At 40.9% G+C, this 10529-nt stretch overlaps 1 protein-coding gene across 1 annotated transcript in view; it reads left to right on the forward strand.

Annotated features, from left to right (window-relative positions):
- Positions 1 to 341, forward strand: part of Adam7 (ADAM metallopeptidase domain 7) — a 34410-nt gene extending 34069 nt beyond the window's left edge. The window contains exon 23 of the mRNA XM_051195780.1: positions 297 to 341. Within this exon, the coding sequence (XP_051051737.1) occupies positions 297 to 341 (45 nt within the window). The remainder of the gene's footprint in view (positions 1 to 296) is intronic.
- The last annotated feature ends 10188 nt before the right edge of the window (positions 342 to 10529 follow it).

Consider the following 10529-nt stretch of genomic DNA (forward strand, 5'->3'; position numbering starts at 1 on the left):
CAGGAAAGGTGCAAACCCAGATACCCGAGTTCCATTTCAGGATCCCATGGTGGAGGGAGAGAGCCATCTCCCTGAAGTGTCCTTCTCACCTGCACAGCTGTTCTGTGATGCGCACACACGGGCTCCCCGCCTCTCTCTCTTCCTCTCTCACACACACTAAAAAGTAAATAATGTTAAATTAGGAAAACAGAATCCACGAAGCCCATTCTAATTTGTAGATATAAAAGAAGGACTAAAATACATGTTTACAGATTTTACAGAAAACAACTCATCTTTAACCATCTGCTTCTGTTTAGAACTTGAAACTGGATATCCAAAACGGCTGTGCAAGACTGGGGTGAAGATACTCCACGCAGCTTGATCCAGCCTTGATGTCTACTAAACAGATTTTGGCTGTTTTTCCAAATATTCTTCATTTGGATAGAAAATGCTCAAGAGAAACCATTTCTTTTTGTTAATATTTAGTCACAGACCCTATAGCACAGATTGTAAGCTCCAGAAAAAATTGTGTATGAATTTTCCAGTGGGCTTTAATTGAATGTCTGAATAGGAAGTTTCTCTGCTCTAGTAATTGCCTACACAATATTAATCTTGTTGGGTCTATAAGAATTAAAACTTCGACAGTGATCATTTAGAGCCTCCTGTATACGGAACAAACAATGCTAGTAGTTGAATGCTTACTTCATTAAGGTCGTAATAGCACCAACTTTCAGGCTAGGTGTGGTGGTCCAGGTCTGTGATCCCTGGAGGCAGAGACAGGACGGTGTCAGGTTCAGGGTCCATATGGGATGCAAAGAGAGATCAAGTCAAGACTGGCATACTTGATGAGAACTCTTTAATAACAAAAGCTTAAATTTAAAAATGGACTAGGTATATTAGGAATGAGCTCAGTGGTTCAGCAGCATGGGAGACGCCCTGGATTCAACCCCCAGAGCTAAACACAAAACAACAGAGAAATCAAAACAAATAGAAAGGGTGCCTATTTTGATTTTCAAGCTACATCACTGAAATCTGGTTTAAATAAAATTGTCTCCTATATGAGCTCCAGGGAGGTAAGTGAAGGCAGGGTAGTGAGTTATACTAGTTGACTAAAAGTGGAGGGAACTGAAGAGTGGCCTCATTGACCACAGAATAGTCAGAAATTACACCATCTGCAATTGGGGTGCAGGGGCTCTTACAAGCTCTGGTTTCCTAGGTCTGCATATCTAGGGTTCTACAAGAAGCCCTGTAGGTGTCAGGGGTCTTAGAAAGTTCACTCCACCTCCTCACATGCATGCTAGGGTCTCAGTTTCTGTCCTGCAGATCTCTGCAGGCCCATGGGTTTGCTGCTTTATGTGGGGTATTTCCTTATACAGCTGTCTGTGGGTGGGAGCGCACTCTCTCTCTCTCCCTCTCTCTCTCTCTCTCTCTCTCTCTCTCTCTCTCTCTCTCACACACACACACACACACACATGCAGCCTCTTTTTTGTGGGGAACTGTTAAGCCTATTGAAGCTATTGCTATTTTCCCCTTACACTGAAATAAAGATCTCAAACGCTAAATGAAATTTTTGTGATTCAATGAAATAAAAGCTAGAGAAGAACAGGGTATGTTGTCCTTGGCGCCTTTCTGTTGCTGCACTGTTGCTGTTTATTCTCCTGCAGGAGTCCTGAGAACCTCGGTGACTCAGCACATCACACACATCAGCTTTCCAGAGCATTTCATCGGTGGATTTAACCAAAGCTGCTGCTTTAAGAAAGAATATTGGGCTGGAGATGCAGCTTATGGCTGGGGTGAGGGGGGATGGGAAGAGTATAGGTCATGCCAGGGAGAGAAAGAGGAGGGGGAGGGAGAAGTGGAGGAAGAGAAAATGGAGGGAGAGGAGAAAAGAAAGGAGGAGGCAGGGAAGGTGGAGGAGTAGCAGGGAGGGAAAAGAGGGAGGGGATGAGAATGAGGAGATTCCAGTATCAATGAGAAAGAGGCAAGGAATTACAAAGTCTGAAGTCAGCCTTGGCTGTGTAATGAGCTCAAGGCAGTCTCAGCTACATGGGGAGACTTTTCTTGAAAATTTGTGAGCTGTTAACATAGCTCAGTGGTAGAGTTTATGACTAAAATCTTTAGGGTCAGTCTCTACATCATAAGAAAAAAATGGTAGGCAGGTAATATTTTTATACCTAAAGACACTAAAATATGTAAATCTATGAGGAATGAAAGAGAAACTCCATTGTCTAGTGAGATGCCCTGCTCTGAGTGTGCTGTGTGAAAAGTCTAAATATATTTGAATCTTTCTACAATGTCAGAATGTATCGAATAACTGCAAATTCAAGTGCTACTTTAGTTTTATTGGCTATGATTTTGCTTGATAGCTGGTCTGGCCGTTAACAATCACAGGCTCTCTCATTCTACTAATTACTAATATTAACTTGTAGATCAAACACAATAATACACTGCTATGCATTTTGCAGAATGACTAAAAAAGGAGATAATGAGGCTGCAGAGAAGAGAGGTGCTGTCCTAATAGAGAAGGAGAGCTGAAGAAGGTATCCAGGAACAGCCCATAGAGGCCAGATAAAAAGTATTACCAAGCACTGATTCAGAGCTGTTCAGCTCAGATGTCAAATGCAGGTACCGACAGAAGGCCACGGGGTCAGCTTGACGTGGACCATTATGTCATGAGTAGAAGAAGCTGAACTCAAGCTTGGGGTGAGGCATGAGTCCTTTTCTGTCTCACTTTTCCTGAATGAGGCTGATGGCAAGTGATCCTTTGATGCCAACGTGAAGGTAGGGTTTAAATTAATCCACCAGACCCAAGCTAAATGAGACATAGGTGTTTATTAGGAGAGAACTTACACAGATAATAGTAAATAACCACTGCAGTTTTCCTGCTCTAGAAGATGTAGTCTCTGTCCTGATGCTCTTGACACAATCCAAGAGAGCAAGCCAACCCCTCCTCTATCTTATAAGGGGTTACCGCTGAACCCCTGAAGCCATGCCATAGGGTGTGGCAAAGCAAAATGCCTCTACATATCCCCATTTTGTCTAAACAAAAAGATTTTAATGTCAGTTTTGTCAGGAATGAAACTATGATGCTACAAAATGAACTACAGAAATGATCCATGAATACAGTCTTGATGAGCCGCTTCTTGTGGCTCCTAGCATGTATTAGGCATAGATGTTGTTATGGCTTCTCTCCCACTTTGTCAAGCTATTTATCCTGGCAACAACTACAGTATTCAAAACTCACTTTAGATGTGTTGAATTTGGAGAGCTACCTCCTCAGCATTCCCACAAAGAAAACCATTTCCTGCAATGAAGTTCACAAAAAGAACACAAGGTGGCGACATAGCCAGCGAAATTTCAAGCAACTGTGCCTACCCAGACATCCCCAGACTTTCAAAGTGATGACTTGAAATAAACTTACTAAGAAATTTGCTGACTTCACTCTCAGTACTCAGAAATGGAAATTGGTGTGAAATTTTCCCCCTCTCAATTACTTCTCACCTAAATCAAACAAATAGGGAAATGGATGGCAGACAGACATCTTCATATGGAGACTTCCAACCAGAAAAGCAAGTGGGTTTACTTTTAGCTCTGAAGATCTTGACACTAACACAGCGGACTCGAATAAACCAGACTTCAAAAGCTAAGGGGAGATTGACTTTATTTGTTTTTACTATGTGCTGTCCACTGGTTTGTTTTTACGAAGGTCAGCAAGTTAGCATAGCCTTCTGCTGACATGGAGTCCTCGAAGAGCCCTTAGACCCTCATCCCAAGGCTATGCAATGAATGGTCAATGTGAGGAAAGGCTGAACACTTGGATGATGTATCTGGCTTTGTGGTAGACTGTTGGTGACAACTGACATCCTTCTGCTAATCACAGCCAAAGAGTAAGAAATATTGACCAGATTCTCGGGCTTATTTGAAGCTTCCTGATCACTCCCTTACTGAAGGTCAGGCTTTCAGAAGACTCAAGTGCCTCTCTGTAAGGAAATGGCTGTGCTGTGGTTGACAGTCTCCATTAATGTCTTTCACCAGGACATCTGTAACCCTGAGCTATGTGTAATGGGTATTGATTGCTAAGAAAAGAAGATAGAGATAACTTTAAGGCTTCAGAGGTCTTTAGGGACAAATGGTATAGAAGAGTAACACAGGGATGATAGTTAGCAAGAAGCTGAGAAGAACTGTGTTAGACAATGGTACACAAGTGAATTGAGACTCCAGGGCTGCTTACTGAAGGATATCAGATGTTTGCCTTGAGAACAGACACATTTGCTGAACACATGCTATGGGTAAAACATTACTCTAAACACTTCATCTGCATTATTCTGTGTAACATGAACCAACTTTATGAGTTAACCATTATTTTCAATTGACAGCTTAAGAAAATTGACATCAGGACAATTAAACGGTATGCTGACAGATTCCTGATCAGTAGTGCAATTGAATTCCCAAACTAAGAGGTCTAACTCTAAGGAGCACACTTCACATTAGTCCTAGGATGCTGAAATACAATTTTGATGAATTAAAAACATACAGTGCATGTACATGCACATACACGTGTGCATGCACACACTCTCACACACGTAGCCAAATTCAGACTTGTGCAAGTGAGATTAATATATGTCATTCTCAATCCCATTTTTCATCCACCAAACTTCTCAGCCCTCACAGCCACATTTGCAGAGATAATCAGCAGAATTTCAGGTTCACCAGAGAAAGTTACTGGAGATTAATTCAATCTTCTGAATGGTCTCTAGTGTTCACTATGAAGGAGACATTGACAAAGTCTAGAAAAAATCTAACCTCAACCCTAACTCTAGCCTAACCCTAAAACTAACCCAAACCTTATTCTTTCCCTTAACCCTAACCCTAATGCTACTACTAATACCAAGCCTAAACAAAACAGGAATGTTCTGTTCCAGAAGTCACCTAACTGGAACACTAACCCAACAAGTGGGAGAACACTCATACTAAGAAGAAAAGATGGTAATATGGTAAAATTACATGGTGCCACTTTCTGCATCTCAATAGCCAAAATTGCCATCTTCTTTACCAGAATACTCAAGGTTGGTTCTCTTCTAAAACAACCAAACAAAAAGGGAGACACAGTCCCAGAGTGACTGTAGAGTCCTGAGGGAAGATGTGACATTAAAGGTAATTAAAGCAGCTGATGAAATGGATTACCTCCAGTTAGTTCCCATTATAACAGTTCGCGCCTTTCAGCCTACATTCATTGTAAACTTGAGTGCTTTTACCTGTGTTTCTGTTGTATTTGACTTTTCTTCTAAGGACATGGAAATGCACTGATGTATGAAGCTCTGCATATATGCGAGTGGGTATGGAGACAGATTGAAGGTAGCTTTTGTAGGATATTTCTTGCTGTGGTTGTCTTACAGGCAAGGAGATTATTAAATGATTTAAATGAAACCATGGTTCAATTTGTATTTTAGGAAAGGGGGACAACTTTGACAGGAATGCCTGCTGTAGTGAAAAGGCACCAAGCTTCACAGAGACAAAAGTGGCAGAAATGGAGAGGTGGGCAGGGAGAGTGAGTGATAGGCATCGCTGTGGCTTCCTGAGTTACTTCACTGAGAAAAGAAATGTTGGATGACAAAGCAAGTGGAACCAGAGGTGACAATGCAGATTAAGTCTGAGGTATTTAAAACAAACCTTTACGTAATTATAGGGAAATAATATGTAATTGATAATAAATATATATCAGCAAAATTTCATGTAAAAACATTGCTTTAAAATTGCTTCTACTTCTCTGACAGAGGTCCCAGCAGGCAGCTGGGCCTCCAGGCCCAGGGAATTGGGCACTGCACTCATATGGACAATTCCCTCTCCCAGACACACAGATAAACATAATTAAAAATAAAACACACACGCACACTTACTCAGATGCTATGTTAATAGACGACTACCCGAAACCTCATTCTAGGAACATAGAGTATATGAATTAATATTGATTTAGACGTAAATGAAATGTGTTGCTTTGAAAAGTCATGAAAATGAAGAATGATGAGGTTAAGTAAGCAGAAAATAGCTAAATATTCAGAATCTTGGAAACAGGGTCTAGGTTCCTTGACTTCTCCGACACACTCTCTGCTCATACTCAAAGAACGGCCATGATAGAGCAGGCTAACAATGTTGTTCCAGAGCTATCCCAAAGTAACACAGTTTCTCTCTTCCATTAGCCCCATACAGGTCACCGAAAGGACAAGGACATTTTATTTTATAAGGCAATGACATTTTCATCTAATTCTATCCAACAAAGTCTTCCTCGTCTCTTTATCTGAAGCCTCTAGTCTAGTGCAAACCCTGAATTGCATTTAATTCTTCCATGTCTCTACATGAATACATCAATGTATCTTGTATTGCTGTAATATCTGATAGTAAATATCAGCCTTCAAATTTGAACATTGTAGTCAATTTTAGTTAGGTTTGATTAGATTTTCTTTTGAGGTTGCTTATGGACATGATATATATTTTTAATTATAACATGACTTTTAAATATTGCTCATGGAGCTGGAGAGATAGCAATTAAGAGCTCTTGCTGCTACTTCAAAGGACCCAAGTTGAGTTCCCAGCACCCACATAACACTTGCCCTCTTCTGGCCTCTGTGGGTACCTGTACACATGTGCACACAGACACATGTGTATCCACAGAAATAAAAGCAATTTTTTGTATGTTGCTTATGTTTTCATTGCATTGTGCATATGATTGTAGCAGGTTTTTTTCTTACTTTTCTACTTACTTTTTTCTTTATTGATAATCTTTGCTGTCAACTTCCCAATTGTGCTACAGTTTTGGAAAGAAGGTGCAAGAATGTGAAAGGGAGAATCTTTTTCATAGCTTAAAGTTAATAAATAATTCCTAAAACTGTCTGGGGTAGAGGTTGGAGCATTAGCAATTTTTTTTGGAATTATTGGTTTAGCTGAAAGTAAAAAGAAAAATACTTAAAAGTTTTGAATGTGCATCAAATAACAAAAGGGAACCAAGAGTCGGAACATACAGGGCAGAGTCCATGTGTTTTGTTAGAAATGCTATACTGTTATTTGATGTATTAAACTATTTGTAATTTTCATAAGACAGTTTTGAAGGAGGTAAGTAATGAGATCCAGTAAGTTAACAAAGAAAATTAAGAAATCACGGTCCTCATTCATACAAATGAGTAATGGCTGATTTGATATAACCTTGCTGTCTTTATTTTCTGCTTGAGACACCAAAAGAGGCAATATTTCTGTACCTCATTAAAAAATGTTTCCTTATTATTTAAAGTTGGCTTTCCTTAGTGGAGAACTCAGGAGAGCAGGCTGAGAGGCTGTGTCTTTGATGTCACAGCAAGCCTTCAGACTAATCCACACTATGTGGTGCCAGAGGCCCACCTAAGGTTGTGGCTGGAACAAAGCAGGGGCTGAATGAGAGAAGCTGGCGAAGCATGAGGACTTAAAACTGTGATGTGTGGAGCATCAGTTGGAAACAGGGCAGCTGGACCATTTGATGCGAGTTGACTAAAGTGGATGGAATGACTGAGAAGTAGTCGTTCAGAGGTGGGGACCAATATCCACCAAGCCCGCTTGCCTATGTGGATTTTCCATGTATATTTATGTGCATGTGTAAGTTCATCCAGATTTAGAAGAGCTTCAATCTATCAGGAGGCATTTATCAGCTAACAGAAGACTAAAGCCAAGGTGTCCACAATAACCCAAGGATTCTCTAAAGTGATTTACTCTTTTAATTAGACACAGTTCTTAGGATTGTATTTTAGACTACATCATAGTAATTAGATAATGACTGTGCAGTTTTGCTTTATTCACTGATACCGAAATATTTTTAGTGAATTCTAAGGATGTGGTCATGTATAAGAGAAGTCAGACTTTTTTTTTTTTTTTAGAATGATTATGTTAAAATGAAAAGTAGAAAACATTCCAAGCTAATGACATCTAACACTTCCATTTGTTTAAAAAAATCTTTCTTTATTCATATTATAATTCCTCAAGGACACATGTGCTACATGGGTTACTATTTATCCTGTTACAAGAGGTATAAAATTATTCCTTGAAGCAGCTGCATTTGGCAAGCTACTAGAAATAAAAGTAATGAAAGCTTTTAGTCGTGTGTGTGTGTGTGTGTGTGTGTGTGTGTGTGTGTGTGCGTGTGTGTTGTGTGTTTGTGGGGGAGAAAGAGGATATGTAGGGAAGACAGAGAAAGAGAGAGAGAGGAGGAGGAGGAGGGAGGGAGGGAGGGACAGACATTTTATTTTGAGACCGGTTCCCACAGTGTAACCCAAGCTGACCTCTAACTCACTGTCCTCAGGTCTTGACCTCTCAAGTGCTAGAATTATGGGCATGTGCCACCATGCTGAGTACTGTTTCTATTTTTCCCCATATCAGTATTGCCAGTGGGTCAACAAAGTGTGGCTGGAAATGACCGAAGTTCACCTTGGTGCTGTTTGAGTTCTGTTTGGCCTGTGAAGGGAAACAAAGATGTTCAAGTCCATCCTTGTCCTCAAAGCGCTCTTGCCAACTTGGGGATGAAGACATACATGGACAAGAGGAAACCAAGTGGCACAGGCAATGCTGCCCTGACACAGGCTAGGAACACAGAGAGATCTATGTTTCCCCTGTGCTTCAATATGAACACATGCCTTCACCTACCCCATTTGATGCCCATTTGATGCCATGGCAGGTGCATCAAATGTGTTTCAGCCCCCCTGCCCACCTCTCTTCCGTACAGAAAGCTGCCAGTGTTCCCAGCACACCTGGGTTACTGAAAAGGAGGCTCACGGATGAAGGCACTTGACTCTGGCATGTGAAAATGTGGCTTGGTAGTTAATATCATGTGAGAGAGAAACCTCGGTTAAAAGGGAAGTGTGACGCAGAATCAAGTGCATTAGAGGGGTTTCTAGGCCACTTTGGGGTGCAGCGTGGGGCTAACGTTGTCATCATCCAGCTCTGAGTGGTAACAGCCTAGTCCCTGTGACAACACTGAACCTACATGCAAATGCTCATTTACAGAGGGCCCCAGTGCATCTGTTCATGTGTAGACCTGTGTGTTTGTATGGATGGCTGGTTCTCACTTTCTTTTTAAATCATTTTACACATAATTACCAACATAACCGCACTTGTGTTTGTGGAATGCTACCAGTGAGAGTGTGCACCAGACACAAAATATGTGAGGCTGGTGCTATGCTGACCAATAGTGAATATATAAATACTTAGATAGAGAGGTGCCCACTAACTGGTGCTCAGCAGCCATCTCCACTGCCGTCCTTGTATGTAAGCCATTAGAAGATATGCGTGGAGGAAGCAGCGACAGCCAGACAGTTGTTTTATAAAATTCTAGTTTATTTTTAAATTTTTATTGTATGTGTGAGTGAATGCCAGATGTGTGTAGGTAATGCCAAAAGTGTGTGTCAGATCTTCCTGAGCTGGAATTACAGGTAGTTATGTGATGTCCAACATGGGTGCTGGTGTCCAAACTTGTGTCTGCTAGAGGAGCAATATGAACTTAACTGCTGAGTGACCTCTCTAGCCCTCAAATTCTAGTTTTGAAAGTTAAATAAATATTTAATTGATGTCTACTATTTGCCCAGATGTTAACATCTTAAATTTATCTCATGTCTATAAAAAGAAAAAGTATGTCTCAGCCTTCTGTTTAGGCCATGAAAACAAGATTTACCAATACAAAATAGCATGTCTTTCAAGGTTGAATATCAGGGCATGGAATGTAAAGTGCAGTTGTGTGACTTTTTTCCTGGGGGTGGGGGCATAAATAAACATCTATTCCCTTCAGATAGGACTACAATAGCATCCCCAAAATAAATCCACTCATGTCTAGATTGGTGAATCAGTGGATGTACTGGGGTTACTTACAGGAGTATAGTGAACAGTTATAACAGGAGCTTGGGTGACTCCAAGGACCTGCATTACCAAAATGTCTAACAGGGATGGGTGACAACTCACAAAAGTTGAGTCTCTGGTCAACCCTGCATACCTTAAAGGCATATCAACTGGCCAGAAAGTCTCATTCCCCAACAACTTTTCACTCCTTTATAACTTTGGGGAGATGCCCCGTAACTCTTGTAATTTTCAGGTCTTCCTGGGCCATTTTATTGACTTCCTGGTTCTTATGAAGTTCCTTTCTCTCCAGAAGGGAGAGTTTCGATTCAGAGCAAAAGCTACAGAACAAGAGCCATATGACCCAGATATTCCAAGTACTCAGTTACTGTGAGTTCACATTAGAGGTAGGAGAATAGAGTGCAGAGTCCTCAGGAGAATCATGTTCACACATCCACCCCCAGCTCCAAACCAAGCAAGTGAGACTTCTGGTTCTGAGATGTACTACTGAAATATTTTTGATCATTACCTGTTCATTTGGGGCCTCCCAATATATGGCACTTAGGGCTATTATGCTCTGTCTAAATTCCACCATTTTGTTTCTGGTGGCCCTTTGTGGATTCTCATATATACCCAGAAAATCTCAGGGTTGGCAGCTGTTGTGGCAAGGGGAGTATAACAGGCTGCTCAAAGGCATTTGCACAACC

Source organism: Phodopus roborovskii, unplaced genomic scaffold (assembly GCF_943737965.1).
Source record: "Phodopus roborovskii unplaced genomic scaffold, PHOROB, whole genome shotgun sequence".
NCBI classification, from domain to species: Eukaryota; Metazoa; Chordata; class Mammalia; order Rodentia; family Cricetidae; genus Phodopus; species Phodopus roborovskii.